This window comes from Equus przewalskii, chromosome 26, assembly GCF_037783145.1.
Source record: "Equus przewalskii isolate Varuska chromosome 26, EquPr2, whole genome shotgun sequence".
Taxonomy (NCBI): Eukaryota; Metazoa; Chordata; class Mammalia; order Perissodactyla; family Equidae; genus Equus; species Equus przewalskii.
Window position 1 is genome coordinate 1,355,275 of NC_091856.1, and position 16,110 is coordinate 1,371,384.

At 41.7% G+C, this 16,110-nt stretch overlaps 1 protein-coding gene across 8 annotated transcripts in view; it reads left to right on the forward strand.

Annotated features, from left to right (window-relative positions):
- RECK (reversion inducing cysteine rich protein with kazal motifs) overlaps positions 1–16,110 on the forward strand; it is a 97,791-nt gene that overhangs the window by 30,767 nt on the left and 50,914 nt on the right. For 5 of the 8 annotated variants that reach the window (XM_070595723.1, XM_070595726.1, XM_070595728.1 and 2 more), the window contains 4 exons: positions 8,129–8,162; positions 10,382–10,579; positions 13,164–13,431; positions 15,848–16,027. In XM_070595723.1, the coding sequence (XP_070451824.1) occupies positions 8,129–8,162; positions 10,382–10,579; positions 13,164–13,431; positions 15,848–16,027 (680 nt within the window). The remainder of the gene's footprint in view (positions 1–8,128; positions 8,163–10,381; positions 10,580–13,163; positions 13,432–15,847; positions 16,028–16,110) is intronic. The other 3 variants (XM_070595727.1, XM_070595730.1, XM_070595731.1) reach the window with 1 other exon arrangement.

A 16,110-nucleotide genomic window follows, 5' to 3' on the forward strand; every position in this document is an offset into this window, starting at 1 on the left:
TGTATGATGGCCACCCAGTTTTTAGAGTCACTAGAGGTTTTTTATTTGGTGAGGAAGATTGGCCCTGAGCTAACATCTGTTGCCAGTCATCCTCTGTTTTATGAAGGATACTGCCACAGCATGGTTTGAGGAGCAGTGCTGGGTCCCAGCCCAGGATCTGAACCAGTGAACCCTGGGCCGCTGAAGCGGAGTGCAAGAACTTAACCACTATGCCACTGGGCCGGCCCCCACCAGAGATGTTTTATGCATATAAAAGTAAATTATGTGTAAATATGTATATATAGGCCTCTTCCAGCCCCCTGTGACACAGATGGTGGCTTTCCATACACTTTGTCCTAACCCTGGATGCCAGTGTTTGCTGCATATTTACGTATGCCTACATGGGCTGTACAGTGTATCCTCAGAAAATGTCACAATAAAATGTTGTTTTAAAGATTTCTATGTGTTAGTTTTATTTTGTTCCTTTTTTCTCAAATTAAACTTGATTCTAGATTTACTACAAGAAGCTTAAAGGAAAAGAGATGAAAAAATAGTCCTGGGGCTGGCCCAGTGGCGTAGTGGTTAAGTTCGTGCGCTCTCCTTCAGTGGCCCGGGGTTCAAGGGTTAAGATCCCCAACACAGACTTAGCACCACTCGTCAAGCCACACTCTGGTGGCATCCCACATAAAATAGAGGAAGGTTGGCACAGATGTTAGCTCAGGGCCAATCTTCAGAGACTGGAGTAGACCCTCTTGTATGGCTGCTGACAGCCAGGGCTGTGGACAGGCAGCTTTGAGCATTTTAGCACAAAGAATCATGTCGCACTTTGCCCTTGCAAAGCCTTCAGGACCTAAATGTAAAGCTGCTTTTAGTTAATGCTAAGGAAACTCTGAAAGTCGTCAGGACAGAGTCAGTAGAAGACGGAATGGGAGACTTTGTAAATGATGAGATGCTATGGAGGTGTGCTGCGTGAGAGCAGCCCCGAGCCGTTACCTGCAGCTGATGAGCTCCAAAAAGAGCGAAACCGGTTAGGTCCTGCAGTACTGGCTTAAGATAGGACAAAACCTTGAATATGTTCCCTTTGTATGTTGTTTTCTTGTGTCATATTTTTTTATTTGGGAAGGGAATAACTCCTTTTTAGTCTCTTTGTGCTAGTGTAATTCCTCTCTAGTCCATCTTCTCAGAAGTCCCCTGAATGAGATCGTCCCACAAGGGAAATCTGATCAAGTCAGGTTGGACCAGTGACCTGGGCTAATAAATGGCCAGGTTTTTCCCGCTAGGCAATCTCATCTACTCCCTAGCTTTAATTGCCCCTGTATGATGACAACTGCAGAATCTTCTTTGCTGACATCTTTTTCTGAGCTCCTGAATCACTAGTGGATCTGTGTACTTTGGATGTTCAACTGACATTTTGAATCAGCCAAGCTGATTGTTACCTTCCCTATCTTCCCTACCTCCTCCTCCCTCCACCTTACTGTGACATACCAGCACACACGTACACATCCCAAAACAAAAACTTACTTCTTTTAGGGGCTGGCCCAGTGGGGCAACGGTTAAGTGCGCACGTTCCGCTTCGGCGGCCCAGGGTTCGCCAGGTCGGATCCTGGGTGCAGACATGGCATCACTTGTCAAACCATGCTGTGGCAGGCGTCCCACATATAAAGTAGAGGAAGATGGGCACGGATGTTAGCTCAGGGCCAGTCTTCCTCAGCAAAAAGAGGAGGATTGGCAGCAGATATTAGCTCAGGGCTAATCTTCCTGGAAAAAAAAAACTTCTTTCTTTTACATTTGTTGCTTGGTTGTTCCAGTATGGTTCTCCCAGATACAGAAACTAAAACCCTAAGAGATATTGTCTACTCTCTTCTCTTCTCACCACCTCCCACAAATAACTGGCTATCAAACCCAAAAAATTTGCCTCAAAAATATATCTCAAGTCAGCCTCTGTTCCAGATTCTCAATTACTGCCTTAGCTCAGGCCTTTAAACCACTTTTCTGGACTGCTAGGATAGCTGCCCCACCAGCTTTTCTATCTAATTTCTCCTCTGTTTACTCTCTCCACTTCTCCTGGGGTGCTCTCTTTGAAGACCACATATGGTCGTGTCACTCCCTTCCTTAAACCTCTTCAGTGGCTCATCCATGGGACACAGGTCACGTTCCTCAGCATGGTGTACTGGGCTTTTCTTGATCTAGCCCCTGACTCTTCCCTCCTTTACCCTTCAGCAGCTGGCTGCTCAGGATTCCCCAGGTGGGCCAGGTGTTAGATTTATTAATTGTAGTTGCACAACCTGTTTGTTCTACCTGGAATTCCCTCTCCCCGAATCCATCCTATCACCCAATCCAGAGTGTGCTGGAGCCAGCTCCTACCAGCTAGGGCGAACTGATTGTTAAATATTCAGGAATTTTGCAAACCAGGAAAGCAGTCATGATGGGGTATTTACACCATAAACATCAGCAAATATTAGAAATCAGGACCACCCCCACCCACACCTCTGCGAAAGCTGGTCCCAGCACACCACTACCCTTCCATCCCACTGGCAACCTTTGCCCCGAATTCTGGCTTACATGGTTCCTCTTTAAACACTTTCCTTCCCAGCCCTCTTGCCTCCACACACATAAAATCGACTGCTACTTCTAAGCATTTTACATGCTTTGGGATAGCATTTGTCCCCTTTAGTGTAACTCTTTGTTTACATGTCAGTTTTTAGTGCTAAACTCAGTTCTTGGGGGCAGAGTCCATGTCTCAGTTGTCTTTGTATCTGTCATTCATTCATTTACTCAGCATTCATTGAACTGATACACACCGAACTGATACATTTAATGTCTATCAGGCAGTGTTTTCAGGGTACAAAGATGAAAGGATTTAGCCACTGTCTGCAGGAAGTTCGTCATCTAGTCTATGGGAAGAGAGAAATTCAAAAAGTGTGTTACAATGCAGTGAGACAAGTACTTTGCTAGAAGTCTATACAAGACACATTGACGCCTAGAGGAGAAACCCTGCCCAGGGTAATGGGGAAGTCTTCACAGAGCAGATAAGACTGTAAGAGTAAATAAAAATGTGTTGCCTGTAAATAGGTGCTATAGTTAGTATTTTTAGAAATAGAATTTTTTCCACTCTGGACAGCTGAATTACGCAAGGTTCTTTATTCCACAGTAAATAGCAGTTTTGTATGGAAACCCTGTGTAAATGTCTATGAATTAGGTATTCTTTGAATGAGGAGAGAAAGCGCTTTCTGTTACACTATAATGTATGGCAAACCATCCCCAATCTCCATATCCTAAACAATAAAAGTTGATTATTTCTCATGAATCTAAGGGCCAGCTGGGCAGTTCTGATGTGGCCAGGCTTAGCTGATTCTGGCTGGACTGACTCATGCATCTGCAATCATTTGGCATTTGGCCTGGGTCTGGCTGGTTAGGAGGCCCTTGGCTGGGTCAGCTCAGCTCTCCTCCATGTGTCTCCCCCAGCCCTCTAGCAGGCTGGCTCATGTGTATTCCCATGGTGGTAGCAGGGGCTCGAGAGGAAGTGGAAACATGCAAGTGTGTGTGCAGGCCTCTGCTTGCTTCAAGCCTGCCACTGCCTGCTTCACCAGAGCAAATTGCATGGCTAAGTCCAGAGTTACTATGTGAGAAATAGAGGCAGGGGAATAGGAACATTGGGATCATTACTGCAGTCAGTCCACCACGAACACATCCTCTGTGCTAAAGTCTGTTCTAGACCTTGTGTTACTCTGCAGATGTTACTTACCAGGGAATTTGCTTCCAGCTGGCTGGATGCTCTGTGCTGATAATGAGCAAACTTATCTGAGCAGTCTAAACATATTAACTTATTTCAGTTTTGTGTGTTCATTTTTGTCCAAGTATTGAAATAACATTTATCATTTGGGAGGCTGAAGAAATTGAAGAGTCACTTGTTTAGTGATATCCATGTCGTGATATTAAACTCCTTTACATATTCTAGTCACTTAGACTTTTTGACTTAAAAGCATGGTGTCCGCAACAAGAAGAAAACATCTTGGAGAAGTTTAAAAATATTTTTGAAAGGTCAATTATTTGATCTCTCCAACTAAGCATTTGATGAGCTAGATTTCTCATACTAATGCAAAAGTTCAAACTGGGAGAAATTTCAGTCCATCTGTGAAAAGCAAACAAACAGATTTTATTTAGTGAGGCCTTAGAAACAGAGCTACTCCTTTACTTTTAACTAGTGGCCTTGGGAATAGGAAACATTAAATAACAGTTCATAAAATGTGCTCTTTTGGGTCTTTGTCCAGAAGTGACTAAACATCCAAAATTCAAACCTGTTGTTGTTTTCACAAGATTCGTATGATCACTGTTTGCTTCATTTTCATCATCCTCATCATTGGTGAGAATGGGAAAGGGAGCTGGAGAGGCCAGTAGTAGAAGGGCAGTGGACAAAGAAAAGATTGAGACAAGTGGACAAATGGAGAAATGTTCCAAAGGAGTCCCTGAAGTGGAAAAGTGGGTGGCCAGGACAGAAAATCCATCTGCAGAACCAACTTCTGAGCAAGAGGTTGGACCAGCAGAGTCCACCGCCCAGATGTACCCCAAAAGGAAGGTCAGTGTGGCATGAAGGATCACATAAGTTCCCTCGACTTCAATGTCACTCTATATCTTAGTTTTTCTGCCAAGTTTGCCCACAGGTCACCTGCTTCCAGCACTTGGTGGAAGGGCTTGTTGCAGTTCTGTAAAACGAGTGCGAGTGGGGCAGGGAACTGGTTAATGGAGCAGCTGCCTGAGGAAAGATGTCACCATCAAATTTTTTAAAGGGATATAAGTTAATCTCAAGAAAATGATTTTTTTTCACAATTTAAGGTACTGATTTTAAAAATAGGAGACTGTCGAAATGGATTACTCTATGGACGTAAACTCATCCGTGTGTTGGCTGCTCTCAGAAAAATAATCCAAAGTCGTCTTCTAGCATAGTGTCATGGCGGAGCACTGGTGGAGCGGTCTGGGTTCTAGCCCTGCTCTGCCCTTTGCGTCATGTGTGCATCTGTCTCTCCAGCTGTACAGCAAAGGCTGTGGATTGGACGGTCTCCTGGGACCGTGTGGACTCCAGTACACTGACATGTTCTTTGGGTCTCTGAGGTTGTGGAAGGGATTTGAAGGTCTCCTGGGACCGTGTCGACTCCAGTACACTGACGTGTTCTTTGGGTCTCTGGGGTTGTGGTAGATCCTCACCTCAGTAACGCTGTAACTTTGATCTGTTCTAGAGTTAGATGAGTGAGGTGAGGGAACTGTTACATGGAGGCACACTGGGTATAGATTGGTGGTGGAAGGTCCAAAGAGGTTCCATACAAGTGAGTGTAAACCATCAGTTACTTCTGCTTTTGCCACCAGATGGTGATCAGACATTTGAAAGACTTAAGGATTGACTTCACTAAGACCCCAAGATTGGCTGTCTTAAGAAATGAAGAAACTTTAAGTTAATCCTGTAACTCATTACGTAGTATGTCTTAAGCCCTGTCAAATGAATCAGCAATAATTTAAGCGGTGAAAAGGTAGAGTTACCTATAGATTGTACCTTAGGTATCGCTATCCGTGGTATAGTTGATAGTGAGGTGTAGTTACGGAAGGTTAGGAATCTTTTCTCAAATAGGGGGATATGATCAGAGTCTATGAAATCATGAGGATAAAGTAAGCAACAGAGACAAAAGCCGGTATACCCAAATTAAGGACCATTCTTTTAAACCTGGAAATTGGTTAAGATGAACATAAAGATGTAAAAACAGTATTTATTAACACAAGAGGTGCTGCCATGTAGAAATGTAAAAGTTTTTGGTTCAACAAATGAGAGTAAACCTATGCATGAAAGGTGGATCAGTGAACATTAGAGAAATGAGAAGTGCTTAGGGAATATCTCTGAACTGTGGATGTGACATCAAAGGAGACACCTGCGCCTTTCTTCTACATTAGGGGTTGGCAAACTTTTTCTGTAAAGGGTCAGATAGCAAATATTTTAGCTTGCAGGCCATGTGGTTTGTGTCTATTCAACCTACCATCGTAGTGTGAAGTAGCCATATGCACTATGTAAACATATGGATGTGATTGTGTTCCAATAAAACTTTATTTACAAACACAGGCACTGGGCAAGATTTGGCCTGTGTGCCATGGTATGCCAACCTGTTTGTGGGTGAAAGCCAGGGTCCCTAAGTATTTCTCCTTTCTAGGCCTCGGTCTCTGGCTCCTGTCAAATAAGGAGTTGGTTTAGATGATCTCTGACATTTTTCAGGTTTGTGTCTTTCAGTACTTCTCTCTGAAGCCAAGTGATCCAGAAGGCTGACCCAGAGATATTTCTTTTATTTCTAAGGTCAAATTTTGTAAAAATCCAGCTTGAACAGATTCGTAAGTCTCTAGGACAGGGTTTCTCAACCTTGGCACTATTGACATTTGGAGCTGAGTAATCTTTTGTTGTGGGGGAGCTGTTCTGTGCATTGTAGCATGTCGAGCAGCGTCTCTGAACTCTACCTGCTATATCCCAGTGGCACATACACTCCCCTCTGCACCCAGTTGTGACAATGAAAAATGTCTCCAGACGTTGCCAAAGCACAGTCACCCCAGGTGAGAACTACTTCTCTAGAGACTTCGAGATAGTAGAAGAATACCAAAAGTGGAAGTCAGACCATGCAACCCAGAACAGCCACCAAGATAACAAAAACACTTCTTCATGTACAAGGTTAAAAAAGCCAAAACCAAAGGAACACCAGCTTATTAGAGAAGGGCCATGAGAGCTGGAAAGTTGGTAGCAGATTGCTTTTTAATACTGATTTATATCATTTTATGGAAAGTGTTCCTGAAACCATTGAATCAGAATAGAGGGCTGGCTACAACTGGTAGCAGAAAAGTCAGAAACAAAGAAGCATGGGTGAAGAGAGAGCACTGTCAAAGAACACCAGGAGTATTTCCTTTTCACGACTTTTATGTTGTTCGATGAGATCTCTAGCAGAAAGAATTCACTGGGTGAATTCATTAGCCCTCATCTCTGACGCCTGGGGTTTTTGTTTTGTTTTATTTTGCTTTAAATGGATAAATCAAGTGTGGTTTATTCCTACAGTAGAATATTATTTACGGAGAAAATGAATGCAGAACAGCTTCACACCACTACGGAGAGGGACACTTCAAGTATCCCTGGGTTTTAACTGTCAGTAAAGCTGGTCCTTTAACAAATCCAGATCACGTGGCTGGCTTGTGCGTTAGCTGTAATTAAAAGCCAGAATCATCTGTATTCAACAAGAAGGGTGCACTTGATTTCCATCTACCTTTCGTTTATGCCCATAGTATTTCTTTGAAGAATTCATTCTCTTCCAGTTGTGAGTGATATTAATCATTGTTGACAAGCCCTGAATATCCAAATGGGTTTGTACAGTGAATTGTTTTTGTCTTGTTTTGCTTCTTATTTTCCTACAAAGACTTTAACACAGTATGATGTTTTCTGAACAGTGATCTCAGAGCTCTAGAAACACTAATTCTATCTCAGTCTCTGCTTTTGGCTTGCTCTGTGACCTGGGGCAGTCTCTCCTCTGTTGAGGAAACAGTGTCTTCATCTGTCAAATGGTAGAGACGTTCCGCATCTCTGGCCCCAGGGTGGCTACGTAAGAGTTATCTTTGGGGCCTTGCTTAAAATGCAGACTTCCGTGCTTCACCGTGAACCCAGGTTCTGATCCTGTGCTCTCGGGTAAGGCGTGGGAAGCCCGAGGGATTCTAGTGCGAGGCCGTGTGTGAGAACGGTTAGAGATGGCCTCCAAGGTCCTTTCAGCTCTAAAATGCAGTGTTTCTATGAAATATATGTCTCTCTAAATGTCCTGTATTATATACTACAAGAAGTCATGAACTGATACGTTGTAAGTTCCTCCACATACACACATTGGTACTGCTTTACGTAAACTTGGTTTGCTGTGATGTGGTCAGCTTATGGCTCAAGAGATAATCTTGATCCCCACTACATGCTGGAAGATGATTTCCCTTTTCACCAGGATGCCATCTCGTAGCTTCTTTGTTTTCAGTCTTGGGTTTAGAGAAGCCTTAAAGAGTTTGATATCCTGATTTCCATATAACAATAAAGTGGAATAAAATTAGAAATTCTGTGTGGTTGTTAATTTCTGTTTGTTTGTTTTTCTTTAATTTACAGAATGCTCTTTTCAGTTGCATTAGCAGAAATGAAAGTAAGTATATTGTCGATGGTTATGTAACCAGTCCAAAGAGCAAAGCACAGTTTACAGAATGGGATTTAGCTGTCTAAATATTGCCAAGACCCTGGCAGTAGAACTGAGGTTGTCAGTAAGCCATCTGAAGTATTGTACACGGCGGGATTCCGATAGGCTCCTTCCTCTGGAGTGTTCAGGCCATTCTTGAATTACACCGGTTTCCGTGTCCTAGTTGCAGATTTGCAAAGCAGAGACTAGTGCTGGGTGTGCTAGAGGAAGATCACGCCCCGCGTGAATAATGGCATCACTTTCAGAAGGGAAGCACTCCCCCGTGATGCAATGCAGCACTTGCTCAGGGCCGCCTCTCAGTTCATTCAGCAGACGTTCATTCACTGCTTGCTCCGTGCAGGGCAGACGCACATCTGTGGGGGACACAACCTGTGCACAAAGAACACTGGGACATGGTGGATATGGGATAGGGTCACTGATAAAGTGCTGTGGGAGTTCAGAGGAAGTAGGGATCACATCCTGCAGGGGTGCTTAGAGGTGACTTTGTGGACTTGGTAGCTGAACTGGGCCTCGAAGGATGGACAAGATGTGAACAGTGGAGGCTGGAGGAAGGACATTCCAGGTGAAGGGAATAGCGAGAGCGGTTAGCGATGGGGAAACGCATCTGAGCAACAGAGTTGTTTAGATTAGCTTGGCAGTGGGGTGTATCAAAGGATAGTAAGAAAGACTGGCTGTCTATACTTTCTCTTCTACCCTTTCTAACTGGGGCTGAGTTCAAGATATCCCAGATAGTCTCTGGCATGTAATCTTAGGTCCCCCCACACTGGTAAAGAAGCCAGCGTAATGGGGGAGTCAGAAGATCGGCATCCTTGTCCTTTTCTCACTTGTCTCTCTTCTGTCTTCAGTATCCCCTCCCCACTCCCAGTTTATCCTCGTTGAGGTTGACAGTGATAAATGTAGCCATTAATAATTGTTCTTTGTGATGAAAATGAAGAATTCAGCAATGAACACAGTAAGTTTGGAAGTAATTACAAGTCAAAAACTTAGGTGGCACAATAGGTATGAAATAATTTTCTAGTCCAGGAAACTGAGGCTTGTGCTGCGTCAGTTCAGTCCTAGTTTAGTTAATTTGTATATGATTTTATCATTATCATTATTTCTGGAAGCTGCCTGAATTCCCTGATCATTCCTGGTCTGTGAAATTCACCAGAAACCTGGTTTTGGTTCGTGCACAACCATCGCTAATAATTATCAGAGATTTCCTACCTGCCTTTCTCTTAACATTTCCCTGCCATACCTCTACCTTGGCTCCATTCAGCCTCCTGCAGGCTCCTCACCTTCTCCTGTGAGGGTCTCCTGCTCTTCTCCATTATAAATCCTCCATCTTCATCCCTAGCCACTCATCTAGCTCTGCCCAGATACCTTAAATGGTGCCCCTTGATTTATAAGAATACATAAGTCCAGAATCATATTTATTTCAAGTATGGGTTTTACTCTTCAGTACTGAAGCAGGTCTTATCAGTTTTAAGTGAAGACTTTCAATTTAGGCATATTCTTGGAGATATTCAAGCAGTATAGAACTTTTAGGATTTTGTTTCAAGATACATAGTTATATAATTGCTAAATTTATGAGATGATACTCATAGTTTTTATAAATGTGAGGCATGTGGGGTTTTGTTTTATTTTGGTTTTGTTTGTTTTGCTTTGCTTTGTTCATAAATTTCCATAAATCTAACGGAAAGAAGCTGTCCCAGTGGTTCTCAACATGGGCGCTATTGGCATTTTGGGAGACAGTTTTGGTTGTATGAAACTGGCCTGTACTTTGCAGAGTATTTAATAGCCCTGAGCCCCATGCGTTAAAAGCCAGCCGTAGTCCCCCCAAGTCATCATGAACACTGGAAACATTTCCACAGGCATTCAAATTCTCCCAGGGAGCACCCCTGCTGAGAACCCCTGGACTATAGACGATAAGTTGATGGATAGTGACTTTCCTATACCAGTGAGCACCTGAATGTCCCCATGGCTGGGCCTCCAGTAGTGCTGGTTTTAAGTTTTAAGACAGTAAAACATCTTAAGTTTTAAAACTTATTTTAAGACAGTGCTTGTCTTCTATGGCATGGTTTTATTTCTGAAATTCAAAAAGACACATTGTTCCAGCATTATGATGGTGATTTAATGTTAGCAAATAGCTGTTTGTATTTCAGTGTCATCTCCTTTTCTTCCCCCAGTGGGCTCAGTGTGTTGTAGTTATGCAGGCCATCACACAAACTGCCGAGAATACTGTCAAGCCATTTTTCGAACAGACTCTTCTCCTGGTCCATCTCAGATCAAAGCTGTGGAAAATTATTGTGCCTCTATTAGTCCACAATTAATACACTGTGTGAACAATTACACCCAATCTTATCCAATGAGGAACCCAACAGATAGTAAGTAAAAAGTTACATATTCCTCTCATTTTGATCTTTGGTAAAATAATTTGTTAGAAGGAAGTAAATTCTTGAAGATATCTGTAGTCTGGATCATTTGGGAAACACCAGACTTCTTTTGGTGTTTAGATTTAGCAGATTGGACATTACTGTCACAGCTAAAAGATGCCAAGAAAGATGGAACTGTCAAGGGTATGAAGAAACAGGCACTGGGGGAATTCGGTGGTGTGGGTATTCTGGGGGGGAGCTGGGTTTTGACCATGAGAATTTCAAATTAATCATACCTTTTAATCTAGCAATTCCATTTCTCAGAATTTGTCCTTCAAGAAAACTCACGAATTTGCAAAAATGTATCTGATTATAAAGGATGTTCACTACAACATTAGTGGTAATAGACAAAAATTAGAAATAACCCAAACATCCATCAATAGAGTATTGATTAAAATTGATTCAATAAATCATGTATCTGTATAATAACACTATACAATGAACATAAACAAGTATGCTTACATTGAAGTGCAAGATATAATAAGCAAAAAAACAAGTTGCAAAACTAAATGTATAATATGACATATTTATTTATTTATTTTTTTAAGATTTTATTTTTTTTCCTTTTTCTCCCCAAAGCCCCCCAGTACATAGTTGTGTATTCTTCGTTGTGGGTTCTTCTAGTTGTGGCATGTGGGACGCTGCACCTCAGCGTGGCTTGATGAGCAGTGCCATGTCCGCGCCCAGGATTCGAACCAACGAAACACTGGGCCGCCTACAGCAGAGCGCACGAACTTAACCACTCAGCCACGGGGCCAGCCCCTGACATATTTATTTTTATATACCTGTTTGTTCCACATTATATTTGTCTGTAATGTTTCAGTTTTTACCAATGAACAGTTATTACTCTCATAATAAAAATATCATCAAGCCAGCGCTGATGGCCTAGTGGTTAAAGTTTGGCATTCATCGCTTTGGCAGCCCAGATTCGCTTCCTGGTTGCAGAACCACACCACCTGTCTGTCGGTTGCCATGCTGTGGCAGTGGCTCATGGAAGAACTAAGCTAGGATATAGAACTATGTATAGGGACTTTGGGGAGGGGGGACAAAAAGGAAGATTGGCAGCAGATGTTATCTCAGCACGAATCTTTCTTTGCAAAAAAAAACAATCATAAAAATGAGAAGAGATCCTGGTAACTTTTTTTAATCAGGGCCTCCTAATGAAGCTGTACCTTTTGGAATTTTCATTGTCTCAGCTTTGTATATCGTATAATCCATTGTCTTCATTTAGAGATGATCAAACTTTAAAGAACTGACTAATTAACCAAACTGATAAAAGACTTATAAATATGCCAGATGCGAATGTTTTGATTTACGCTGGAATGTGAAAGACTTGCTTTGTAAACGCAAAAGCGGTGCTCTGGCCTTGTTTGGCCAGCGTCTAAAGCAGAACTCCGACTGGCGACATTCTGTGGTGTGGCTCTGTGCTGAAAATCAGAAGGTGAAGTGTTTGCCACAAATAGCCTTCATTCATTTTAAAGGCAGATCTGCCTTCACTGACGTTTAGGCTGTGGGGGTGCTGCTGGAGCTAAGGTGATAGCAGCTCCAAAAAGAGCAGAAAGATGTTTTATTGGGTTTTTTTGTGGAGGGTGGCTGAGGAAGATTGGCCCTGAGCTAACATCCGTGCCACTCTTTCTCTGTTTTGTATGTGGGATGCCACCACAGCGTGGCTTGATGAGCGGTCTGTAGGTCCATGTCTGGAATCCAAACCCATAATCCCCTGGCCCCTGATGTGGAGCTCACGGACTTAACCACTACACCACCGGGCTGGCCCCAGAAAGATGTTTTAAGGGTAGAAGAATGACCATCTCAAATGTCCGTGCTAGTCAGAGGACATCTGGAGAAGAACGCTACAAACAGATATACCTGAATAGGTTTCTTAGCAAGTCAAGACACTTGAGAAAACTACTTCAAAGAAACCTTTCTGAATTCTGTAGTATGGTTCAGATTGTTCTTTTACTTTCTGATTCTTCGTAGAAAATCAAGGGCTGAAGAAAACTGATATCTTGTCACAGTTTGCGACGTATTATTTAAATTATAACAGATTAATTAACTTGCACAGATTTATAAAAGCTTTATATCCCAGAGTGTGATGAAATACAGTGTTTGTGGTTGTTGCTATTAAAATGTCATATCTCGCATTATGTCAAGAACATAATCCATTTTAGGCAGTTGTTTCTAGCATGAAATAGTTCCAGTTTGATCTACAGCACCTTTTCCAGGAACATGAAGTACCTCACATGTAAGGACTTGTTGGTGTAGGATGACCTTTCGTTTGTGTAGGAATGGTGCTAGAGGTCCCATGATTGGGGACAGTAGTGAATTCTGGTAACAGACACCTCTTTCACCTTTAGCTTTTCACTTATCTGCTGCACTGCAAAGTAATGGAGGGAGAATTTGGTAGGCCCTGTGTCCTATAGATATTGACATATGGCTCAAAGTAGCAATGGTTTCCAGTACACTGCAATGTTCTTCTGTTCTGAGCAATGTATGACATAAACCAGCTAATTTAGCCACTTATATTCTGAAAATGTAGGTTTATATTGCTGTGACAGAGCTGAAGACCATGCTTGCCAAAACGCCTGCAAGAGAATTCTGATGTCTAAGAAAACAGAAATGGAGATTGTGGACGGCCTCATCGAGGGTTGTAAGACCCAGCCCTTGCCTCAGGATCCTCTCTGGCAGTGTTTTCTCGAAAGCTCACAGTCTGTTCACCCTGGAGTCACTCTACACCCTCCTCCCTCTACGGGCCTCGATGGGGCTAAATTGCATTGTTGTTCTAAAGCAAATACTTCAACATGTAGGTCAGTATCTCAGTTTCCTTTATTAAAATCAGTAGAAAATAGCATTTTAATCAATGATTTTAGGTCTGGCAAATATGTATTATGTTCTTGCATTGTGGAGACTTAGGAGTTTAGAAGACATAAAATCTTTCATTCTTTCTTCCAGCAAATATTTATTGAGCATCACGTGTCCATAAAACATTGTTTTTGTACATCGAGTGCTAAAAACATCATGTTTCGTAGTGTGGAAGATTAGTATTGGCAGGGCAATAAATATTTAAAGATGATGCAATGTGGATTCTACCCTCAAGGTTATCATTAAGTAAGCCTACAATTTAGAAGATGTTTTGACCTGACATCTAGGGGATATTATCTTTGTTAAATTATGTGACATTGAACTTAACCAACCTTTTGTGTAGATTGGTGCTTAACCTGGGTTGACAGTGGCTCCCAAAGTTAGATAGCAGTGTATTGGCATTCCCTTGAGTGATACCCTTAGGGATAAAAAATTAACAGTAAAAATATAGGATGAAGTAAACGCAATCTAGAGACAAGAGTAAATGGAGATCAAGTCACGATAGAACACAGGTGAAAGAGAAATTTGCTTTATTAGGAATGTTTGGAGTTAAAAGGGACCACATATTACTAGGATATCCTGAAATGAATATGACATACCAGGAGTAAAACAGTCTTTCCTGTGGTTTCTGAATTGGATGGACCTTTAGCAAAAAATTCTGCCTAGAATAGCTCATCAAACTTTACCAAAGATGTGAAAAATCTGGAAAATATCCAAAGAAAATTAAGAGAATGGCTTAAAGAGAAGTTAAGTTGGTGCTATAATTAAGGAAATTGGGTTGCTGATAGGAATTAGTAAATGTCTTTATGGGAGGGGTGCTGAGCAATTCTTTGAACGTCCACAAAAAAATTTATGCCCTGTACTCACTGGAGCTTGGAATGGCTGTGTCATCCCAGAAGAACTTCAGTAAAAAACAGTTGGCCCTCTCTTCCCCTGATGTAAGGTTTTGTGGTTTACGGAATACTTTCACTTCCATCTTACCTTGTCCTCATGAAACCTTATAAGATGATTGGTATCGTCTTATGATTAGTCTCAATTTGTGTAATTCCTGTTTATATATAGAAAACTAACTCTGAGATGTTAAACAGTCTGTGCCAGGTCATACAGAGAGTTAGGACTAGAGGAAGGGCTGGTTTCCAGATCAGGGTGTCTGAAGTAACTTGATCTCAGCTTCCTCATCCCCGTGTTGTGTGAGTTCCATTGAGAGCAGGGACCTTGTTTCTTTTATGTGCCACTGCATATCCAGTGCCTCCAACAGGGCCTCACACAAAATAGACACTCAGTAAGCCCTGGTGGAGTGATGAACAAACATAAAAGGACAGATACCCTCTCACTGGGGTAATTGTGAGAGTGAAATAAAATGTGACAGGAGTGGAGGAGTGATTTTGTATATTTTGGTAGTATTAAAATTTTGTGTTACATGTATTACATTTATAAATTTAAAAAATTAAACTGATGAATAATATCATGTGTGAAAACCTTTGGAAATGGTACTGATAATATTTTAGCTATACGCATGCACTTGAGTTGCTTTGTATTCATCAAGTACTGAAAAGAATACGTACATAATACAGTAATATATAGAAGCTTTGGAATTCATAAGCCTTTCCATGTATACAGTCTTGGTATATCTTAAGGAATATATGTGGCTTTAGGGTAGTTTTTCAGGGAGAAACTAGTGAACTGTAAGTCTATAATGCTGCTTAAAAGAAGTCTGAGGACCATGTCACGGTTTGGCCTCTTGTGATGGGAACATAAATATAGTGGAATATATGTGGGTGGAGGCAAAACTGTTTGCTTTACCTTACTCTAAGTAAAGGTAAAAGAGAGATCAGAAATATAGAGGGAAGTAATTCTGCTAAAAATAAACATGTACAAATACTATAATTAAACATTAAATTTAGCGCTGAGCTTTCTAGCAACCATGGCAGAAGGGAAGGAGATGGAAAATAAGAGAAGGCTAACTTTTTCACGGAAAGCTCACACTTTCTGGCTCTAAATTGTAGGAGATAGATCTTTTGGTTTTTGTACTTTTTTTCTCATTTATATTCTAGTAGCCTTTTTTTTTTTTTTGGTGAGGAACGTTGTCCCTGAGCTAACCTCTTTGCCAATCTTCCTCTTTTTTGTATGTGGGACACTGCCACAGCGTGGCTTGATGAGTGGTGTGGAGGTCCACACCTGGGATCCAAACCCACGAACCCTGGGCCGCCAAAGCGGAGAGCGCAAATTTAACCACTACACCACTGAGCCCGCCCACTCATTTGTATTCTGAAGTACAGTTCATAGAGTTTGAGTTTTATGTGAATCAGTTATTTGTTCATTTGGCTCATCTGTGTTTCTGCATTTGTGCTTTTGTTTCAGGGAACTGTGCACTAAACTTTATAGCATGAGCTGGGGCAACACCCAGAGCTGGCAAGAGTTTGATCGCTTTTGTGAATATAATCCAGTGGAAGTGTCCATGTTGACCTGTTTAGCAGATGTTCGGGAACCTTGTCAGTTGGGCTGTAGAAACCTTACCTACTGTACTAATTTTAACAACAGGTAGGAGCAGATTATAATACATGGAGTGGAAATATTTTTATCATTAATTATCTGGTTTTTAAGTAAGTGAAAAGACGACTGCA